The sequence below is a fragment of the Cervus canadensis genome, chromosome 1, assembly GCF_019320065.1.
Source record: "Cervus canadensis isolate Bull #8, Minnesota chromosome 1, ASM1932006v1, whole genome shotgun sequence".
Classification (NCBI taxonomy): Eukaryota; Metazoa; Chordata; class Mammalia; order Artiodactyla; family Cervidae; genus Cervus; species Cervus canadensis.
In genome coordinates, this window is record NC_057386.1 from 41014296 (window position 1) to 41037075 (window position 22780).

General features: G+C 49.2%; 1 protein-coding gene across 1 annotated transcript; it reads right to left on the reverse strand.

Moving 5' to 3' along the window:
- Positions 1–1742: 1742 nt before the first annotated feature.
- Positions 1743–21344, reverse strand: LOC122448665 (galectin-9-like). The gene is made up of 6 exons (XM_043480159.1): positions 21275–21344; positions 20961–21052; positions 7247–7338; positions 4467–4668; positions 3533–3643; positions 1743–2011 (listed from the first exon to the last, which is right to left on the reverse strand). The coding sequence occupies exons 2-6, from the start codon at positions 21033–21035 to the stop codon at positions 2006–2008; spliced, it is 486 nt and encodes a 161-aa protein (XP_043336094.1). The 5' UTR covers positions 21036–21052; positions 21275–21344; the 3' UTR covers positions 1743–2005.
- Positions 21345–22780: the final 1436 nt, after the last annotated feature.

Genomic DNA, 22780 nt, shown 5'->3' on the forward strand with positions numbered 1-22780 from the left:
TCACTATCAATAGTCTGAGACAGACCCTACAAAACAGTACGGATGTTCCCTTAACAATTAAACACAGAATTACTATATGATACAGCAACTTCACGTCTGGCTCAGATGGTAAAGAATCTGCCTGTAATGCAGGACACCTGGGTTTGATCCATGGGTCAGAAAGATCCCTTAGAGAAGATCATGGGAACCACTCCAGTACTCTTGCCAGGAGAATCCCATGGGCAGAAGAGCCTGGCAGGCTACAGGTCATAAGATCTCAAAAAGTCAGACACAGCTGAAACAATTTACCACTGCCAGCAATTCCATGTCTGGCTATATACCCTAAAGAACTGAAAGCAGAGACTTGAAGAGATATGTGTACACCCATGCTCCTGGTATTATTTACAACAGCCAAGAGATAGAAGCAACACGGGTGTCCATTAATGGATGACTAGATAAACAAAATGAGGTCTATATATACAATGCAATATCGTTCAGCCCTAAAAAGGAACTGAATTCTGCCATAAGTTACAACATGAATGTTGGGAAATGAAGAAATTTTCCTCTACCCTTCTAGGTTTTCTGGCCTGTCTAAGGTTAAATTGACATGAGACATATTAAAAGGAAAAAAAATCTAACAAAGGTATAGTAACACTTGCATACATAGGAGAGACCAAGGAGAACTACCCACCAAAACAGTCAAAACCATCACTTTAAATACCACCTTCAGCTAAAATCACAGGCAGATGTTGAGGGCAATGGTTTGGGACTTCAAAGATGAGGAAGGCTATTCACAGGAAAGTCAATGTTTGGTATATAAGTGCTTGCTGGGTGCAGAGTGGACTTTGATCTCTAGGATGTGCAAGGTTTCCCCTACCACACCTCGCTTGTGTTTTTCTGTAAATATCACTGCTCAAGGCTCTATTTCTACAACAGGTCCTTTATCTGCACTCTTTGCTGCAGTTCCTCAGTTCAGTCGCTCAGTCACATCCAACTCTTTGCAACCCCGTGTTGAGGAGGAGGCAAAAGAAAAACTTTGAGCCTTCAGTTTCTTAAGAAGAATCAGCCTAAATGAATACTCATGCCAAAGCGATACATTGAGGAGTGGCAAATTTTGCTCCCCTACACTCTCTAAGTTTCAGTCTTTCCTCATCTATGAGATGTAGCTAATCACAGGCCATGTTTGATATGATTGTCATGAGCACTGAATGAGCTGAGGCTTGGAGGGCACTTAGTCTGGCTACAACTCACCAAACTGAGGCCCAGTTGTCTTCTACCATCTGATTTGGAATCACTAAGAGCAAAGACTTCCCTTTAATCTCCTCGGAAGGGACTGTACCAGATCATCCCAACTACATGGATGGCAGTCAAGCTCTTGAATCTTGGATATACGTCTCAGGACTGAAGAAGACCCCACATGACACCTGGTCCTGTCCAGGTGATGGAGACTTCAGAATCAAAGTGTGGAGGAAGAGCAGTAGGTGACGTTCAGGTAGGCTGCTTTGGCCCAAGACAATGGATCAAGTCTTCACACTTTAACTAAACATGACACCCTTTCTCCTTTTTTTCCTTTCTTTTTCTCTGCCACTGACTAGGAAAGATAAAGCCCCAATCTGTAACCCCCAACACATTGCTAAAGAAAGTAATCTTTCAACTGAATTTACCATCAGAATTTCCAATCCATCCATCACTATCTAGATCAGATTTACCTCCACTCAGTACGATTCATCCACGCACAGTAAAACCAATCTACTGACACAGGGTTATGATGAAGGGAAGTGCAGCATTTATTGCAGGTACCAAGCAAGGGGTCCAGGCAAGCTTAAAAAACCCAAATTTCATGATGACTTTCAGGGAAGTGGTCTTAAACACAGGGTGACGGAGAGGGTGAGGGGTGTGTGATCAGCTCATAGATGTCTTCTGATTGGTTGGTGATGAGGTAATCAGGAGTCAATATCATCAAGCTTCTGGGTTCTATGACCATGTGAGCACCATACAGTGAGCATCTTCCACATGGTAGGGATTTCTATATCTGTAAAGCAGCACAAAGAATTTGGTTCAGAATACTGTCTATAGCTCTTGAGGAGGAACTAAAGGTCCTTGATGGTGTTTAACAGCTAACCTATTATCACTTTGTTTTGCTTGACTGTTACCTTTGCTTCTGCATCTTCTCACTTAAATTTTATCCTTGGAACTTGGGGAAGGCCTAGGAGGCTAAAGGTTTATAACACTCGTGGGGCATAGGGCTGTCCCAGGATGCCCCCGATAGGGTCCTGCTGGGTTACAAATGACAGAGGGATGAAGCAAAACAATCACGGCCATGGATACCACACCAAGGGTGAACAAAGCTGTGGGGACTATATATCGGTAGCTGAGAGTGATGCTAATGCCTAATTCTGATTGTATCTTTTGGTTAGGCTGAGAGTTTGCTACAAAGTGGGGCATAGTTGAAGAGAAAACCACAGGTTCAAAATGGCCTACTTTTGCTGAAGCCCATGATACCAAACCTAGGTTTAATACCTAACCTAACTGTAGCTTTGACCTTCCCCAGGAATGTAGTCTTAATCAGCCAGTCTGGAATTTTTTAGTCAGCATCCTTGAGGTAATCAGTCTTCTGGGACCTCTCCATCTTCAGGAGGAAGAAGAAATCTACCTGACCTCTTTTCCTAAACAGTGGTGACATGCACATCACGTAAAATGGACCATCTTAAGTGTACTGGCTCAGACTGTAAAGAATCCACCTGCAATGCGGGAGACCTGGGTTTGATCCCTGGGTTGGGAAGATCCCCTGGAGGAGGGCCTGGCAACCCACTCCAGTATTTTTGCCTGGAGAAGTGCCATGGACAGAGGAGCCTGGTGGGCTCCAGTCCATGGGGTCTCAAAGAGTCGGACACGACTGAGCAACCAAGCATACACACAAGTGTACCTACAGTTCAGTGGTGTTAAGTCCACTCCTGTGGTTGTGCAAAAATCACCACCATCCAATTCCAGAACGTTTTCATCTTGCAAAATTGGTCGTGACCTTTTACATGTTGCTAACACATTCAAAAATTATAATACACAGAGAGGGTCAAATAAACCCGGGAATGGCCACAGAAAGGATATACTGTGCCCTTTGATGTGTATTGTCTCATTGAACTCACACGACGACCTGTGGGGAGGCCGATCATGCTCATTCCACAGGTGAGGAAACTAAGTCTGGGAGAGGTGAAGTCGCTCGTCTAAGATTCCCCAGCCGATGAAAATGGCAGAGCCGGGGATCTGAGCTGGATTCAGTTTGATTCCAGGTTCTTTCGAGAAGCACAGGGCCTCCTCACCAGGGGGATGGTAGAGAGTGACAGAGGCAAGAAACCTCCTAGTCCAGGAGCCTGAGCGGGTGTCCCAGACAGACACAGCGACACAAGAAGGACAGACTGGGGCAGCCAGAGTGTGTGCCCAGAACCACCTGGAGACGAGACTGGCCAGCACCTTTGGGCTCATGCAGCAGGACCCACACAGGGGACGGGGCCCCACACCCAGCCCCTGGGGACGAGTGCTGGGTGCACAGTCTGACCTGGATGCTGACGTAGGACAGATGCACGCCGCCCTTGACGGAGATGCTGTTGAATTGGTCGAAGGGCAGCCGGTGTGCATACTCCATGAAGATGTTCTTGTTCACCATCACCTGTTGAGATGGGTGCACATGGCAGGAGACAGTCCAGGACCAAGTGGGAGCACACCCATGCCTCTGGGACCCCTGCTTCTAGGCGTTTAGACCTGTATCTAGTTTTTACATCAATCCCCTGTAGGTCAGGGCAACAGCCTTCAGAGCTGTGCCAGTTATAGGAACATGCTTGGGACACTAAGTGCATCAAAAGGCAATCTCTACCTGACTCTAGTCCTTGGCTTCTTCATTCTTCTGGTGTTTGTTTATCGCAGTAGGTTTGTCTTTCTAGTCTTAGCTCTCCTGTGGTGTTATTGAAATATACATGCAAATGTCCGTGGGGGAGCATCAAGTTGTATGATGACACGGTGGGGACATTCATGTTCACACAGAGAAAAAAGACAACAGATGTTCTCAGCTCCCCTCCCATCTCCCCAAGGCCAGAGACACCGCTCTGCTTGCAAAACCAATGTGCAATGCCAGGCAGAACTAAGTCTTTAATAACACCTGGATAAATCCAACAACAAGGTAACAGAAAAACAAATGTTCCCAGGGACCTGGAGTGGAAGAAGGGCTACAACAGAGAAATGGAAATAACTTGGACTGAAAGACCCAGGAGGCCAAAAAGCATCATGGTGACTTCTCTAGTGCTTACTTCCAGAGTAAAAGAAGCAACAGGTGTACCTGTAGATGCAGGTGAAGGTGTGTAAGGAGACTGCAGCCTTACAAGGAAATAGTCCTCTTCTCTGTACAAAGTGTTGCTCACATGACTATTTAAAGGCTGCTCACAGCACCTCATGGGACTGGGGAACAGACAACTAAAGAGAGGAGAGTTCCCACTCACCTTGAATGTGGAGCTCTCTACCTCGAAGCAGATCTCAAATGGACTCCCCTTCTGGAAGGGCATCTGCAGCTTCCTCTCCTCTGGCCCCCAGTTTCCCAGCTGCTTCGTGTTGCAGACCACATACCCGCTTCCTTCAAACCGAGGGTTGAAGTGGAAGGCAATTTCATTGTCGTTGTAGCCCATCTGAAAGTTCACTTCAAACCTAGGTCAAGGAAAATCAGACAGTATCCTGGCTTACTGCCAAGGGTGGGAACAGCAGGTGCTCACTCGTGACTGACATCTGTCTGGGAACCTGCATACAGCCTGCGTGGCTGGTTGGTACCCACCTCCAGTCTTCCCATCCCTTTGGCTCACTTCATTCACCTCAGTGTGTTTTGGGCAGTTACCACATTTTGCCCTTACAGTGTGGTTTTCTAAAAATGAGGATATGGGTAAAGAAATTTGTGTCCAAGATGGAAATAGAGAAATGTGCCTAGAAGTGAGAGTCTTTGGGGCGAAGTGGTGGCTCCCTGGAGGTCAGCCTGTGTCTGCTCAGCTGGGAAACAGGACAAATGGAAAGAACAAGTGCATTGATGGGACATCTACAGAGATGGTGTCTAAAGGGGAGGCACAGAAAAAACCCTAGGTCTCTGGGCATGGGGACCTCAGAGTGTGCATCTGTCCCTCTTCAGAGGTTGTCGTGTGTCCACCTGCCCTGAGTGAGGTCATCAGGCCTGGACCCTGACCCCAGCTCTGCCCTGTTTGTCATTTGCAATGACTTGGGACCATGCTATCCTCCAGCTGCCCCACCCAGAAAAGAGGTGACTTCCTTCCTTCGGGGATGACGACTGAAATGGCCCGAGGGCACCCCTAAATAAGTATCTGTTGTTCCCATCTCACCTCGGAGGAAACCCCTCACCATCTCCACCTCTTCTGGATATAGCTGAAACTATAGGGTGAGGAGTGAAGACAAAAGGAGCTTCCAAGGGGCCTAGCTCACAAAAGGGGTGCAATAAATCCTTGTTGTGCTTTTTCCCAGATGGAGCTCATGCATGTCCCCTAACCAAGGTCCAGCCTGAATTACCCAATGAGGCATCTCTCTCCCAACACCTTTCCTGAACTCAGTGCCAATGTGGTTCCCAGTCTGCTTCCTGGGGTCACTCAGGCTCCCAACTAACACACAACAGTCAGACAGCCTGTCTCAGTCCCATGGCGTCACCGCAGAACCGGCACTGCCCCACGCCCACGGGTGGCCCTCAGTGGACATTCTACCTGCAGAGTGCTCTGTTTTGCTTGTTTATCTGGGGTTTCTTTTGGCTTCACGCCTCGAGGATCTTAGTTCTCTGATCAGGGACCAAATCCATGACCTCTGCATTGGAAGATTGGAGTCCTGACCACTGGCCCACCAGGGAAACCCCCCAGAGCCCATTTGCTTTCTTGGTTAAGGGTGTGAGTTCTGAATGCCTTCCTAAATACCAGGATGCTCTGTGAGCCCTCAGCCATCAGGGCCCAAGAGGATCTGGTGTGTTACTGAACCCAGCAGCCCTCCCTCCCTCCAATGAAAACGAAGCTCCAAGTGACTCTGAAATAAGAAATTTTAAGTTCTCATTTCTCTTAAAGTGGAGAATAGTGTTTCTGACATGTCTCTGGGTGTCGTTTTTGCTTTTGCAGTCCCCCAGCTTCATTGCTGTGTTCCTTTGAAGATTCCGCCCGAGGGAAGGAGAGAATAGCAGCTCCCATCAGAAGGGGGACCCTCGGAGGTAGGGACAGGCTCTATTAGACAGAGTGGAGTAGAAAGCCCTCCTGTGCTGGGAGGAAGGGTTGGAACAGGGAGGGGAGAGAGAGGGGTGGGAGTTCAGAGTCAAGGTCTCGGATTCCCCTGCTGACCGGGTTTCAGAACTGGGTGCCTCACTTCCCTCAGAGGCCCCTGCAGGCACTCAGGGCTCTCAGAGTCCCTCAATCACTGTGGCCGGGTCACCTGGCAGGGGAGGCAGTGGCAGAGGAAGTCATCTAGAAGCCAGATGTAGAAGTAGGGCTGCGAGGGGAGGGGCCTGGCGGGATCCAGAAGGTCCCCAGGCCCCAGGAAAAGTAATGAAAGGAACAGTGGGGGTAGAAGTCAGCTGGGATTGGACAGAGAGGCTTCTGAGAGAGGCCACGTGTCCAGAGGGGCCCCTGTGGGCACTGCAGACCTCAGGGTGCACAGGTCCCAGGCCTCCATGCCCCGGAGCTCAATAGAGTTCAGGGCTGTGTGAACTCCTGAGGACCTCCCACCTTTGGAATCTGTGCAAGCTCTTCTCTGTTCCCAGACAGTCCCCCTCGGGAGAAAGGGGATGGGAAACAGAGCTGAGTTGTCTATATTTTGAATTGACTTTAGTGGCAAAAACCTTGAGACTGAAAGAGACCAAATAGAACTTTGATGGAAAGTTTAAATATTTCCCAATCACCTCAAATGAAGTTTCCAAAGTAAATGAGACTGGCTAGAGGAAATGAAGGGCGTTGACGGATCTGCAGCTCTGGGTCACTGTATACGAAGTTCAGTCCCAGAACTCCGCCTCTGGGCTGGCCTGCTTCCCTCTCTAGACCGTGAGCCTCCATTCCCCCTGTCTCTGGGGAGTCTGCTTATGGTGCCCCGGATGCTACAGGTAGGGGGTAGGGGCCTGAGCATTGTTGGCAGGGCCGGGCTCTTCCCATCCCCTGAGCTGGCTGTGGGCAGCTTGGAGGATGCTAGGTGGACTATCCTGAGCTGACAGCACCCTGGTCCACTCAGGGGTGAGGCCGAGAGAGACAACAATTCCCGGTACCTGTTTTCGCCTGTGGAAAGAACACTCCCCATGACGGTGATCTTGTGTCCTTCCTGGAGACCCCCTTTGATCAACCCGGTAAAGGGAACAGGCTGTGGAGAGGAGACAGTGGTCAGTTGGCCTGCCTCCTTCTCTCCGTCCTCTTCAGCCCTGGCCGGGGGCTGGCCTGGGTGTGGGGCAGCAGCCTAGGGGCCAAGGGCGGCCACGAACAGGACAGAAGGAGCCTCAGCTCCATGGACCTTCCAGCCCTGGAGTGAGGAAGTTACACAGATATTCTGAGGTTGCGAGAAGGAGCCCCTCAGGCTCTGAGAGGATGTGACAGGGTCAGATCGGCAGCTGCCAAAGAAAGAAGCAGCGAGTACACAGCCCTGAGACAGGAAGGAACCAGGGGAGAGAGGGCAGTGGCTGAATCCCAAGCCAAGCTGCTAGTAAAGACCTCAAGTCCTGGCTGGGGACTCAGGTTCCACCATGGACCAAAGAGACCCACTCCCTGTTCTCGAGGATAAACCTTCTGCTCACCTGAGCAGGCCAAGAAGTCATCTTCCCCCTCCTGCCCACCCCACCCAGAGAACAATGGTGACCTTGACATTTGTCCCCCCACAGCCTCAGAAAGTGCCTCTTCCCAGATGCTCTCTGCAGCCATGGGGCAGCCCCCCCTTCTACTTCCGTTCCTGGGCTCCCATCCTTCCTCCAGGCAGCCTCCAATGTCCTCATGTGGCATCTCCACCCCTTCTGGGCCCCATTTCTTTGTCTCTTTCCTGAGCCTCTTTAAAGGACCCAGGGTTATAGTGAAGATGCTCCATTTTAGAGTCAGGCATCCTTCAGGTTTGAATCCTAATTCTGCTACTCATTACCTGAGTGGCCTTGGGAAGCTTATTTAACTTCTCTTTGCCTCAGTTTCTTCATCCATGAAATGAGAACAAGTCCCAGCTTCTGGGTGACATTGATGATTCAGTAAGAAAATGTCTATGGGGAGAGACTGGTGCATCCTTCCAGAATGCTTTTTATCTAACATGGTTCTACAACTGCCTTCAACACAGCTCTGTCTCCAAGTCAGTTTTCACATTTTCACACTGTTGAAGTATTTTCTACCTTCTCCTCTAAGTAATATTTTACAAAGATTAAATTCTTACAGGAACCAGGCAGGTGATTTGCATAGTTGAACTGGCCAGGTAGGGGACAGTCGGGAGTGGTGGAGATTGAATCAAAGTAGGCATCATCTTCCTTATCTAAAGAGCAGTGTCCACTCAGCTGTAACCTGAGTACCTTTCAGGCCCAGTGTTGTCAGAGCTTCCATGTCTTTAGGAGAAGACAGAAATCTGAAATTTTTCTTCTACAAAACTTTTTAATTTGGGGGGGGCAAAATGCTTTGGAAAGGATTGTAGTAGGTTTCCTTAGCTATAAGAGACATATAATGAAATATTTGCATTGAATTGATATATCTAAATTTGCTTCAAAACAATCCAGGGGTGGAAAGGAAAGTAGAGCTGGGCAGAGATAAAGCAGATAGTTCATGAGTCGAAACTGAGTGACTGGTATGTGTTGTTTATGATACTAATATCTCTTTGGCAATGAGTTGAAACAGTCTCTAGCCCAAACAAAAAAAAAAATACCCACCAGCTCAATTCAGTCCTAGTCTATGTCCTTGAGCTGCGGGACCACTCAGAATCCAGGGAAGCCCCTCCAAGCCCGGTGTACACTGCTGGCCCTGGGAGAAAACCAGTGATTCCAGGATCCCCTCAGACAGACTGTGCTCTCCTTGGACCTTGGCAGAGGTGTCTTTTGTGGCCCCAGGTCAAGTCTGAACTCTGCCATTAAATACTTTGGTGACATTAAGCAAATCACAATGTCTCTGCATCTCTGAGTTCTTTCTGTCAAAATCCATGTCAGTGATTTTGGAGAAGTAGAATCAGCCTGACACAGGCTGACCAGCATGGTGCTCTTCCCTGAAAAAGAACCTCCTCATTTGTTGGAGTTTGAAATCCTCCTAAGAGCCCTTCTCATCATCAGGAGAGACAAGGCTTAAAATCTATCTGCCTGGCAGCATGAGCTCCTCCCATACGCATATTCACACTAAGGTATAGTGTGATGGGGGGTGGGGGGGTCCTCAGGGCACAGAAGGAAGGCAGGATGGAGGAAGCCCTGTGTGGATCATGGGGACAGGCAGTACAGGTTAATCTTAAGGAATGATTCACCCCAAAAAAACTTCATGAGATTTTAATGTCTTAAATGGTGCCCTCACATTCTGAAACACAAGATAATTTCAAATTGAGTATAATCCAAAGACAAGATTACTCATTACTGTGTTATAATAGCAAAGAATTGGAGATGAATCCAGAAGTTCACTAGGAAGGAAATGGTGAAATTAATTATAGTATTTCCATACAATAGATTCTAGGGAGACTTAACAAGAAAAGAGGAAGAAGGGACCACTTTGAGAACTGATAAGTAATATTGCCCTCTGTATTATTTTTTAAATGGGTAGGAGTGGCTATATACATATATTTACTTATTATAAATAAAACTTTTCTGGAAAGATTCAAAGAAACTGCTAATATTTATTGATTCCAAGAAGGTTATGGTAGACTGAGTAATTACACAGTCCCCCTTCTCCCTGTAAGGTACAGTTTGGGCCAAGGCAGAAAAGGAAAGATGACCTCAACAGAAGTAGGTTACCTTTATTCAGGCAAGGAGGGGTGACAGTCAGCTAACGACCAGGCTGAGCGCCGAGAGGGATCAGGGAGGCTCCATATTTATAGGGAGGTTTGTGGAAGCAATAAGGGAAACGTTAATCAGGTGGGATGTTTAGGGTATTCTTTAGTTGAGATGGCATTTGTAGTTGGGCAGGGGCTGATAAGTCTTCTGGGCAGGTGTAGGGGGTGGGTGGTTTCTAGACAGGGAGTGATAGATAGATGCAACTGGCCTGGAGCATCAGGGTGGAACTAGAGTTCTGTTTTGTTTTCTCCGAAGTTAGATGATTCAGCAAGGGCCTTTGAGAATGTTGTTTTCTTTTCTAGGCCCCAAAGACTCCTTCATTCCAGACCCTGAAATCATTTAAAAAAAAAAAAAGATGGGAAAAAGGGTGCTGTATCTCTCTGGCTACTTCCTGCTGGATAGGGGCAACGGTTTTGGGTCTGGAATGGAGGATCATCCTAGGGCTCAGGGTCTCCTTTTTCTGAGCTTGGGGTGAGGCTCTCGAGAAGAGTGGTCTTGACCTGATCTTGAGAGATGGCCCAAATCTGTTCTTGGAGAAATCTTTGAAAGAGATTGAAGAGACAAGGTCCAAATAAGAGCAATAGAATGATAAATACCAATGGCCCCAGGAAAGGGAGCAACCAAGGGAGGATCTGTTGGAACAGGTTTTCGGAAGGGTAAAGGTTTTGTAACTCTTTTCTGCAGCGTTCAATTCTGTCTCTAAGTTCTTTGACTCGGCCCTGGACTATGCCCATTTCATTAACAAAATAGCAGCAGTCCTCTCCCAGGAAAAGGCAGGTCCCTCCCTTTTCTGCGGTGAGAAGGTCTAGGGCTCGCCTATTTTGTAGGGGCACAGAAGCTAATGAGTTAATTTGTCTTTGGATTGAAAAGAAGGACGCCACTACCTGCTCCATGTCCTCTTTAAGTTCTTGGGACAGCTTGTAGTAGAAATGGGCAGAGGTCGAGATGCCTCCAATCCTGGTGCCTAGGGCTGCTGCTATGCCAGTCCCATTCAGGAGGGGGGCTATGACAGCTCGTCTTTTCCTGTGGGAAAGTTCCCCTTGGGGGTAGACTATTTGTCCTACCTCTTCTTCTTTGAGGAATGTTAGGCCTGGGGTCAGGAAGACCAAGATGCAGGGTCCAGGAGTGTCCAAGGGGAGACATGAATATGCACAGGCCCCGCAGAGAAAGAAGATTCCCGGATTGGTGCAGTTATTTGTGCTGTTCCAGAGAACCCAAGTGGAACAGAAGGAGGGAGCAGAGTTTGTAAGACCAGTGTAGCTGGGACTAGAGTAGTTAATACAGGTTAGGTTTGAAGAGGCTGAGAGTAGGACATTGTTAGAGACTGGCCCAATGAGTTGTGTAGTTTTTTGTTGGGAAGGGGAGGTATAGTTGCCCTGTGACAGCCAGGTTGAGGGTAAGGGAATTGCTATGTGTGGTGAGGGAGACAGTGACATGCATATCCAGCACTGGGATGTGTGTTGTGTGTACTGGAAGAATTGGAAGGAAGAGTTGAGAAGGCGGGTAAGGTGTTGGTTGCCAGAGGGAGGTTTTAGGAGAGGCTGTAATTGGAAAGGAGGTCTAGGCATTTATAAGGCTCAGGGGTCACCTGTAACTGGGAAATTATGTTTTTTATGACTTGTTCTTGTTTCTTTTCCCGATTTTGATCTAGTACCCCGCCCCCGTCTGAGTACCCCCAGTGGGTAATGGGATAGAAACATATGTTTCTTCCATTTGGCTTATGGCAGGTACTCACGAAACTCCCTCTCTTTTGTACTTTAACAGTGAGTAGGGATTTGGACTTCCCGCCCCCGAGGTTCATGGTGCATGGTTTTGGAGCTGTATTATAACATGAGGAATGTACATAGGAATAAATGTCTGAGCAGGGGCAGGGAGTGGCCAGAAGGCTGGGGAGTGCAGCAAGGATGAGGAACAGAGGGGCCATGGGGCTGTTAGTTAGGCAGTGCAGAGGAAATAGCGCCCTAGGAGCAGAACACAGCCAGCAACATAGGCGATACCCACGGAAAGACGAAGGATAGGTGGCCAGTCTTGAGGGGAGACAGTTACTAGTCCTACAGCAAGGATTAAGATTCAGAGTGCAGTTATAGTTAGACAGGGAGAGGCCAGTCAGGGCGAGGGGCAGAAGGCCCCAAGTTGGTGGTTGTTTGAATCTGAGGAGGAACAGTGCTCATTAGGATGTAGAATGATGTAGAGAATGAGAGTAAAGAAATCAATTTCATCTGGAGTCAGGTTGTAGAAGGTTTCCTGGAGCCACAGTTGAGACACCAGCGTAGTAAGGTCTTTGAAAGAGGTTCCTGTCAGGGCGCTGGTCCAGAGGTCTTGTAGTAGTTGGGTCAGGAACAGTTGTAGGTTGAAGAGAGTCCAGGTCATTCAGTGTCCTCTCGGATGGTTGACAGGGGTTGTTGCCGGGTGAATTTTAAGGAGGTGGGTCCTGTGAGGGAAACCTGATAGGTGTCATTTAAGGAGGGCAGTGCAGGATTGGAGGTGACCCACTTTAGGTGAGAGAGGTGTACCCAGGGGGTGACCTTCTCGAGTTTAGCTACAGTTGGGGTAAGGAGGATGATTTTGAATGGTCCCTGCCACTTTGGGGTTAGGTCACTCTGGGGACTATCAGGCAGATAGACCATTGTCTCCAATTTGTAAAGGGGGCAGGGAGGCTTGGGGGTCGAGGGCAGGCAAGTTGTAGTTGACGTATTTCCAGAGGGCATTGAGAAGTTCTGCCAGCAGAGGGGAGTGTAGGAAGCTTGGTATGGGAGGAGGTTCGGGGGGAGTCCAGGAGGGAGCATGGGCCTTTCATACATCACCTCAAAGGGGTTTAGCCCCAGGGGCTTTCTGGGCAAAGCCCATATTCTGAGGAGACCAATTGGCAAAAGTTTAGTCCAATCCAGATGTACCTTGAGGGTTAGTTTGGTAAGGGTTTCTTTGAATATTCTATTCATCCTTTCTACCTTTCCTGAAGACTGGGGATGGTATGGAATGTGAAATTTCCAGGGTATCTGTAAGAATCGGACAAGTTGTTGGGTGACCTTGGATGTAAATTTTGGGCCGTTATCAGACTGTAGGGATGAAGGCAGGCCAAACCTGGGGATAATTTCTGTGAGGAGTTGGGCCACAGTGTGGGCTCTTTTGTTTGTAGTGGGAAATGCTTCTAGCCATCCCAAAAAGGTGTCCACAAGGACCAGGAGGTATCTGACTCTCCTGACCAGGGGCATATCAGTAAAGTCTATCTGCCAATCCTGTGCTGGGAGGCTGCCTCGCATTTGATGGGTTGGAAAGGATGTCGGTTTAAGGTTGGAATTGGGGTTAGTATGTTGACATGTTTGATAGGAGTGGGTAAGGTTATCTAAATATTGTTGGTCAGTATTGGATATGGGGAACTGGTTACGAAGGAACTGTTCGAGTATCTTGGATGAAGGATGAAAATGTGAGTGTAGACAAGAGAGGATTTCTCTGGTGGTGGGAGGGTCGAGTGGAGTCAGAGCTAAGATGACGGGACTGGAGGGAAGGACGGGACAGAGCTGTCTCCTTTGCCTTCTGGTCTGCAGCATTGTTGTAGGCTGATATGAGACTTCCCTTTTGACGTCACCTACAGTGGAGAATGGTGGCTTTGTTTGGTAAGAGTGCTGCCTCTAGAAGTTTGTGGATCAGGTCTTAATTAATAATGGGGGATCCCTTTTGGGTTAGGAAACCTCTTTCTCTCCATATTAGGATGTTTGAGTGAAGAATGTTATAGGCATATTTGGAGTTGGTGTGGATGTTAACCCTTAGATTTTTAGTCAGAGTTAAAGCTCTGGTGGGAGCTATCAGTTCTGCCTGTTGGGAGGTGGTGTTAGGTGGCAGAGGTGAAGCTTCAATTGTCTGGGTTCCGTGATTGTGACGAAGACTCCCCTGGATGATGGCATATCCTGCTGCAAAGGGTGGGGATTTTTGAGAGCTGCCATCAATGAACCAGTGTGGGGTGTCTGGGTCTAGGATAGGCTGATTTGTTAAATGTTGGAAGGGGTTTTGGGTAAGATCTACTGTTAGGCTGCAGCTATGTAGGAGGGAGTCTGTTGTAGAGGACATGAGTAATAAACTGGCGGGGTTAAGGGGAGAGCAGGGGGAGAATGAGAGCTGAGGGTCGAGGAGAAAGGCATGTAGGACCTGTACCCTACAGGAAGGGGGAAGGGAGAGGAAAGCCCGATGTGATAGTAAGTCTTGGAAGGTGTGTGGAGAACAGACTGTTAAAAGGACATGTCTAGAGAGTGTATTTGCTTCGGGTACGAGGGCTGCAATAGCAGCCATGGCCTGTATGCAAGGAGGCCACCCCTTGGTCACCATGTCCAGCTGTTTTGATAGATAGGCTATGGGAGCCCAGGTGTCTCTGGCTTGCTGACATAGAAGCCCCAGGGCCTGTCCTTGGTTGGAATGTGCAAAGAGAAAGAATGGTCTGGTGTGATCTGGCAGGTGGAGAGTTGGCACTCAGAGGAGGCTCTGGGTGAGCTGGCGAAGAGGATCAGCCAGCGAGGAGGGATTAAAGAGGGGCTCATCCAGACATCCTTTAGTTGCCTCATAGAGCGACTTTGCAATAAGGGAGAAATTGGGGATCCAGATATGGAAAAAATTTAGGAAGCTGAGATAGACAGGAGTTCCCTTTTCGTTTTTGGAAGTGGGCAGTTAATTAAGGCTTGGATTCTATCTGGGGGAATAGTTCCTTGTTGATGGGATATGAAGAACCCCAGGTAGGTGACGTTTGTCTGGGCTATTGGGGCCTTAGATTGGGATACCCAATAACCCCAGGATCCCAGGGCCCCAAGGAGTTTGGCAGTATGTTGGAGGCAGAGTTTTCGGGTTGGGCTACAAAGGAGGAGGTCATCTACGTATTGGAGGAGATGACTTGGGGCTAGGTCGAGTGTCTGTAGGTCCTTTTGTAAAGCCTGTCTAAAAAAGTGGGAACTGTCTCTGAACCCCTGGGGGAGAACTGTCCATGTTAGTTGTTGGGAAACGTGAGTCTTGAGGTCTTGCCAGGTGAAGACAAAAAGGAGTTGGGAGAGGGGGTGGAAGGGGATGGTGAAAAAAGCATCTTTGAGATCTAATACTGTGAAGTGGGCTGCAGTCGGGGGTATGGTAGACAGAAGGGGGTAAGTGTTAGGGACGACTGGGAATGTCGGTGTGATGGCCTCATTGACTTTTCGCAGATCCTGGACAAGTCTCCAAGAGTTTGGTCCCTTCCTTACTGCCAGAATAGGGGTGTTGTGTGGTGAATGGGTAGGAATTAGGATAGAGTATTGAAGAAGACGGTCTATGATATGCTTAAGTCCCTTGTGGGCCTCCAGGGTGAGGGAGTACTGTTGTTGGGTGATTATAGTCGAGGGGTCTTTTAGGGTAATGTGGACTAGGGGGATGATGTTTGGCTATGGATGGGTGATCAGTGTCCCAGACTTGGGGGTCTAAGGCAGGTAAACCCAAGGGAAGATCAGGGGTGAGGGATAGGGACTGTCCAGGTGCCATCTGCATGTAGAATATAAAGACTGTATTGAGGGGGGTTATGGTAATAAAGACCCCCAATCTGGATAACAAATCTCTCCATAGGAGTGCCGTTGGGCACTGAGGCATTATGAGGAATGAGTGTATAAGGGTCGATTTTCCAAATTGACAGAATAATGGAGGGCTGATTTTTGACCTTAGGGGAATTCCAGAGACCCCCTTAATTGTGAGTTCTGAGTCTTGAGTTGGGCCAGAGTAGGAAGTTAAGAGAGAGAAAATGGCTCCAGTGTCTACTATAAAAGAGGTATTTTTTCTGGCCGCTACCCCGTCTATCTACCCTAAGTTCCGAGCTCGTATTTGGGACACAGGCCGGGGGGCTGGAACCCAGGCCCTGTCATTGAAACTACTCTCGTAGGGTTGGGCTGGGGTTCTGGGGAGAAGTGGGGATTCCCCAGATGCACCAGGGTGTCCCTGTGGACATTCCACTCTCCAGGTCTGGGAGGTGGGGACCTCCCCAAGGGTGTCAGCGCATCCCTGGGAGACAGTCCATCTTCCAGTGTACCCATTGGCCACAGGTTGGGCATGCTTTTGTTGGGGGCCGCGGGTTTGGGCATGCCTTTGCCAAGTGTCCTGACTGGTTGCACTGGAAGCAGGGTCGGGGGGGTGGAGGGGGGCGTCTTAAGCCCCGTTCTGGGATGACTTGGGACAGGCTGATCTCTTCTCTTAATTGCTGCTGCCAAAAAGGCATATTTAGCTTTTCTCTCACATTCTTTTTCTCTCTTAGCCTCCTCCTATTATTGAACACCTTGAAGGCTACTTCTAGAAGGTCTCTTTGGGGGTCTCAGGGCCCTTTTTGAGTTGTCGAAGCTTGCGTCTGATGTCAGGGGTGGACTAGCTGATGAATTGAATGTGAAGGTAGAGTAACCCAGCAGGGGTAGTGATATCTAGGTTGGTATACTTCTGGACTGCCTCTGTGAGGCGTGCCAAGAATAAGGCTGGATTTTCGTCTGCCGCTTGGGTGATTTCTCTGACTTTATCATAATTGACATGGATATGAGTATTTTTCTGCATTGCTTCTAGAATGCCAGTAATCATATGATTGAGTCTCCTGATACCTGGGTCACCAGGCTGGTAAGTCCAGTGGGCATCAAACTGAGGCACCACCTCATCAGCAACTGGGCTATCCTGGTCTTGGTTATGTAAATGATCAGCATGGGCTTTTGCCACTTGCCAAAAATAGTCTTTTTCATCTGGGGTGAGAGTGGCATTTAGGATATAATATACATCACTCCATGTGGGGTTATAGGCCTAGGAGAGGCTCAGGAATTCTTTTCTGTATCTGGTAGGATTTTCAGAAAATGATCCTAACTTTTCTTCTATCTGGCTCATATCTGACAATGAAAATGGCACGTGGACTAGGGTGGGGCCCTCTGGTCCTGCCACCTCTCTCAGGGGAAACATGTGCTGGGTACGTGACCGTGTGGCAGGTCACACATGGTCCCCCCTTCCCTGGGGAAGGAAGGGGGGAGGGGGAGTCAGGGAGATGGGGCAGCAGGGCCAAGGGGGAGTCAGGAGAGGTTTCAGTGCCAGTAGGTGAGTTGGATGAAGGGGAAGGAGAGGGGTGGCGGGGTGGCGGGTAGGGAGGGGGCTCATCCACGGGGTCGAACTCCAGGGGTGTGGAAGGTTGTGGTCTGCAGTTAGTTGAGAAAGAAGAGCCCTTTTGCTTAGGAGGCAAGGTGCATAGAAGGACCTCGTGGGTGGAGCAGGCCTGGCATAGGGAGGGCCTGCTCCGAAGGGCCCAAAAGGCTTGGGCATATGGGCTCTCCGACCACTTGCCATTCTGTTTAAGGAAGTCGGTGAGATTTTGAAGAATGTTAAAGTCAAATGTGCTGACTTCATGCCAGCAGTCTTGATTGTCTAATTGGTATTGAGGCCAAATCTGTGTACAGAGTTGTTTTAAGCGGTTAGCTTTGAGTTCAGAGAGTGAAAGTGGTTTGAGATTTTTGAGAACACGGGCCAGAGGGGAATCTTTTGGGACAGATTGGCCAGACCCCATAATTGAAAGGCAAGCAGAGGCTCCTATTGGGAACTTGAGTCGTCACCCGTAGTCGCAATAGGAGTTATGAGAAGAGAGCTCTGTGTCGAGGTGGAGCGTCCCCCACCATCGCCTACGGAGTGGCCCTGGGCCGGGGGTCCCTGGGACCTGGAGAGGACTGAGCTCTAGGGCGCCTCTAGAACTCCGTCCGGATCGGATCTTACCCTAATCTAGGGGCTGGCTTAACTGGAGTGTTGCATGTAGAGCGGTCGAATGGCAAGAGGTCTCTATTCTGGAGGTCATCAGAGAGAGAGAGAAAAGGGGGTAAAGCTGAGGCCTGGGGGTACGCAAATCATCAATAAAGCCTTAGCACAAGACTTGCACCGCTCACGAAGGCACTAGGCGTCCCCGAGGGGAACTAAAGACAGGAAGGCACTAGGCGTCCCCAAGGGGAACTTAAGAGCCCTGGCAGAAAAATGAGCTGGGCGGATGTTCCTGCTCCCTGACTCCTGGAAAAGGGAAAACAATGAGAGGGAAGGAGAGTGAGAGAGTGAGAGAGAGTGAGAGAGAGTGAGACGAGTGCCTCGCCCCCTCCCAGGTTTCGGCACCAAGAATGTAAGGTATAGTTCCGGCTGAGGCAGAAATGGAAAGACGACCTCAACAGAAGTAGGTTACCTTTACTCAGGCAAGGAGGGTGACAGTCGGCCTAACGACCAGGCTGAACGCCGAGAGGGATCAGGGAGGCTCCATATTTATAGGGAGGTTTGTGGAAGCAATAAGGCAGGATGTTTTAGGTATTCTTTACTTGAGATGGCATTTGTAGTTGGGCAGGGGGTGATTAGTCTTCTGGGCAGGTGTAGGGGGTGGAAGGTTTCCGGGCAGGGGTGATAAGTCTTCTGGGCAGGTGTAGGGGGTGGATGGTTTCTGGACAGGGGGTGATAAGTCCCAGATAGATGCAACCGGCCTGGAGCATCAGGGCGGAACTAAAGTTCTGTTTTGTTTTCTCCGAAGTGAGATGATTCAGCAAGGGCCTTTGAGAATGTTGTTTTCTTTTCTAGGCCCAAAAGACTCCTTCACTCCCCACCAAAAATGTCCACATTATAATCCCTAGAAGTTGTAAATATGTTACTTTACCCAGCAAAAGGAACTTTGCAGGTATGATTAAGAATCTTGAGATTGTGGGGGTAGGGGTTATCTGGAATATTTGGGTGGGCCCGATAGTCACAGGGTCTGCAAGGAGGGAGGCAGAAGAGGAGAGTCGGTTGTAGGAGATGTGACAACAGAAGCAAGAAGCTGCTGGCTTTAGAGAAGGAGAAAGTGAAGAATTCCCTGGTGGTCCAGCAGTGGTTAAGTATCTGCCTTCCAATGCAGCAATTGAGGGTTAGATCCCTGGTTGGGGAACTAAGATCCCACTTGGGCCATAGCTAGAGAGCCCACGGGCCACAGTGAAGATCCTTTGTGCCACAATTGAGACCTGACACAGTAAGAAAAAAAAAAAATCACAGGAGGAGGAAGGGGCCACAAGACAAGGCAAGTGGGCAGCCTCTGGAAGTTGGAAAAAACAAGGACACATTCTCCCCTGAAGGTTCCAGAAGGAAATGGCTTAGCTGACATTTGATTTTAGATTTCTAACCTCAGAACTGTAAGGAAATAAATTTGTATGGTTTAAGCCTGGCATTGCCGAAGACCCCTCTGTGCGTGTGTGTGTATGTGTGTGTGTATCTGATCTTAGCAGGAAAGAGCAGCACAGGCCTTTGCTTCCTCTGACCCAGGAGGATGGGTTTTTATGTTGGATTTATAGCCTCACAGATTAGGCTGGCCTCCCAGCTCCCTGTGCTGGCAGCTCTGATGTCACCAAGTCATGTGACCTGTCTACAGTTGGGCTTTTGAATCCAAGGATTAGAGAGTAAAAACATGTCATCAAAATAATAAAATGGCTGAACCCGGAAGCGGCTCCAGGTCCCCCATCTGATGGAGAACAAGACCCAGGTGACACATCCTGACTCAGGCCACTGTGGAGGCACCCACCAGGCAGCCCCGCTTCCTCCAGCCCCACCCGGGAGCCCTCACTAGGTGGGCTGAAGGGCATTGGCCATTGCATGGAGCACGCAGGCCACACCAGGGCCCCTGGGGAGGTGAGCCTGAGTGCGGATCAAGCAGCATCCCAGCACCTGATGCCCCATGCACCCCCTACCCATGAAGGGCTCCGTCAGCCCACCTGCCCAGCCTCTCAGGAAGCTGAGCCTGGGAGAAACTCCTACTGCAGGGCTGGGCCAGGATACAGTGAGCTCAGAAAGTTCCTGGGACCCAGGCTGCCGCCTGCCTGCCTCCTCCTCCCCAAGGGCGCTCTCTGTGGAAACCTCCTTCCTCCAGGATGAGGGAAATCAAGACACCTCCCTCCTCAGCCCTTACCACCTGGGAACCTTACAAGTGGCCTCCACCTTTGTGAGCCTCAGTAATACATATATGATGTGGAGATGATAAGGGTTTAGGCTGTCCCAGTCTTTCTGGCACCAGGGACTGGTTTCACTGGAGACAATTTTTCCAAGGATGGGAAGATGTGAGTGGTGGGGAGTGGCTATAAATACAGATGGAGCTTCATTAGCTCTGCAACCGAGTTCCTCCTGGGCCATGCACAAACATCAGTCCATGCCTAGAGGTGGGGGACCGCTGGTTTAAACAAGGCCACCTATGACAAGACCTCCACACAGGAGGTAAAAATGCCCAGAAGAGAGCCCTTTGCACCCCACAGTGCAGGGGCAGCCCGCTCCACCCTCTTGGGACAATCTCTCTCAGACACCCTTGACCTGCCCTGCCTTGCTCTCTCAACCCTCAGATGCCAGACACCTGTTTGGGAGGACTTTCCTCCTGCCCCCAGACTCCTAACAATTCTAAACACTTTCAGAGCCCCGCACAGTGGGCCAGATACTTTTCAAACTCTCTCAACGTACTACCTTGCTTAATCCTCACCCGAGCTCTGGGTGGTGACTTGATTATTCCCATCATACCCAAGCAGAAACTGAGGCCCAGAGAGGTAAAGTAACTTGCTTGAGGTCATCCAGCTAGTAAATGGCTGAACCCAGGGAGGTCATCTTCCAAGTAAGTGCCCTTAAGTGCCATGCTCCATTGTTATCCTCCCCAGAAGGCGTTTACCTTCCTTTCATGTTAAAAAAAAAAAAAAGAAATTCACTTTTCTATTTATTACTTAGACTCTTCTACCCGCTCTGAGCACCTAGAACAGGAGAAAGACCAGGAGAGAGCACAGTAAACATTTGTCACATGCACAAATCCTGGTGACCCTCAGCCCTGAGCGGCACCAGGGAGACGGGCACAGGCAGAAGTTGTGGCAGGGCCACCCTGGTTGGTGTGTCTGCTCTTCATCTGTTCTCTTTGGAATGAGGCCTCCCCCGGCCTCCTGTCACCCCATCAGGAGCTGTTTCCTCAGAGCCCCAGAGCTGCGTCCCCCTGGTCGAGGCCTCCCCCAGCCCTGGAACTTACTGGGTTTATGTAGGGAGGCTGGGTGTCCCTGAAGGCCAGCTCTTCATCGCCTACGTGAACACTGCTGCTTTGCATGCTCTCCAGGCAGACCTCTGCAACAGGAAGGATTTACCAAGATACAGAATTCAGTGCAGTTGTTATTCAATGGGGAGGAGCCAGGAGCAGGAGGAAGTCAGTTTAGAGGAAGGAAGGAAGGTAGGGAGGAAGATGGAGGACAGAAGTGGGTGCTCCTCTCCCAGGGCCTTCCCCCCTCTGCTCTCCTGCTACCCTCCACCCTAAGTCAGAATAGTTCATGTAGGCTCACACATTCTTACCATATGCACAGCTTCTAGAAGACACTGCCCCTGAGCATGTGGCTGTGTCACGTCCAGACAACAGTGAGGCTGCTCGGCAAGACCTGTGTGATGGGGTGCTGCCTGGGCACGGGGTGGCAGTGCTGCTGGAAGGCCTAGTTATACCCATTTTGCAGACAGGGGAACTAAGGCTCAGAGAATCTACGGGTCATATCCAAGGTCACACAGCTAGCTAGCGGCAGCTTGAGCCATATAAGGCTACTCCACTTCTTAAAAAGGTATTCCTCCCCTTTAAAATTCTACTCCTCACATAAAAGCATAATCATGTAAAGAGAAATGTTTTGAAAATAGAAAACCTGGTGATGGAGGTTCTCTTATCCTTGTGTATAATGATGCCCCGGGAGCTTCTGACCCCTCCTCTCTGTGAATTTCTCTCTCTCTTCTCTCTCTTGATTCTGGGCTTTAGAATAGGGAGCAGAGACATCTCAGACATAATAAAATATTCCAAATGACATTGATTTGGAGGCAATATGTTGAATAACTGTCTTTAATTGCTTCCAGTACCTTGTTAATGGAAATGTTTGACTGAAACAGACTCAGGATCAGCTTTGGTCAGAAAGGGGTTTGGGGAGGAAACACACAGCCACAACAGACTTACTGGAGATTAAGTAGGCCCCCACCATGAGCTAGAGACGGGACCCCATGTCCAACCAGGACAAGCAGCTGAGGGTCCTATAGGTACTGAGTGTGGAGCAGGTGCCCTGGGGCTGAGAACCTGTCTGCACCTCTCTCTATTCTTGGGCTTGCCTCAGTGCCCCAGAATTTGCAAAGATTGACTTATTTGAGATGTTCCCATAGATTGAGCACACATGCCTCCTCTGTCCACACTCCCTCCCCACTATATTTCTAGATCAACCACAAATTTGACTGGATTTAAGGGGCAGATGGCACAGCTGAAGCAGAAAGGAGGAAAAGAATGGAAAATGCTTTGCAATACTGTCTGACACCAGGAACACGGAGACCATTTCCTCATCTACTGGGATAAAGATCACTGGAGCTCTCATTCACTGCAGGTTGGAGTGTAAAATACAAGAGTGTTGGAAACTTGTTGGTGGATCTTCTTCCTCTACTGTGCCCAGGCTCTCCTAGATGTTTACCCAAGAGAGATGAAAACATATGCATGTGTGGAAAACAGCTTCACTCACTGTAGCCCCACACTGGAATCACACTGTTCATGAGCAGGAGAAAGGAAAAATGAGTGATGATGTGACCACAATGGACTAGCCCTTGGCATAAAAAGGGACCAAAGATACAGGCAAGATCATCAGTGACACTCACAGTTGTGTATAGGAGCCAGGCATGAGTGAGCACAGGCTGGGAGTCTTTTATTAGACAAAATCCAACAATCGGTCAGAAAAGTGATGACCCCAGGTGGGCATCAACTGGGAGGAACCCGAAGTAATCATCTGGGTGCTGGAAAGCTCCATGTCCTGGAGTCTGACCTGGATGGTGGTCACACAGCTGTTT

Coding starts and splice junctions, on each gene's coding strand:
- LOC122448665 (XM_043480159.1), bottom strand. CDS start 21,035: ATGCAAAGCAGCAGTGTTCACGTAGGCGATGAAGAGCTGGCCTTCAGG. Junction 7,339..20,960: donor AGCCTCCCTACATAAACCCA/GTAAGTTCCAGG, acceptor TCCTCTCCACAG/CCTGTTCCCTTTACCGGGTT. Junction 4,669..7,246: donor CTTTCCACAGGCGAAAACAG/GTACCGGGAATT, acceptor TCCTTGACCTAG/GTTTGAAGTGAACTTTCAGA.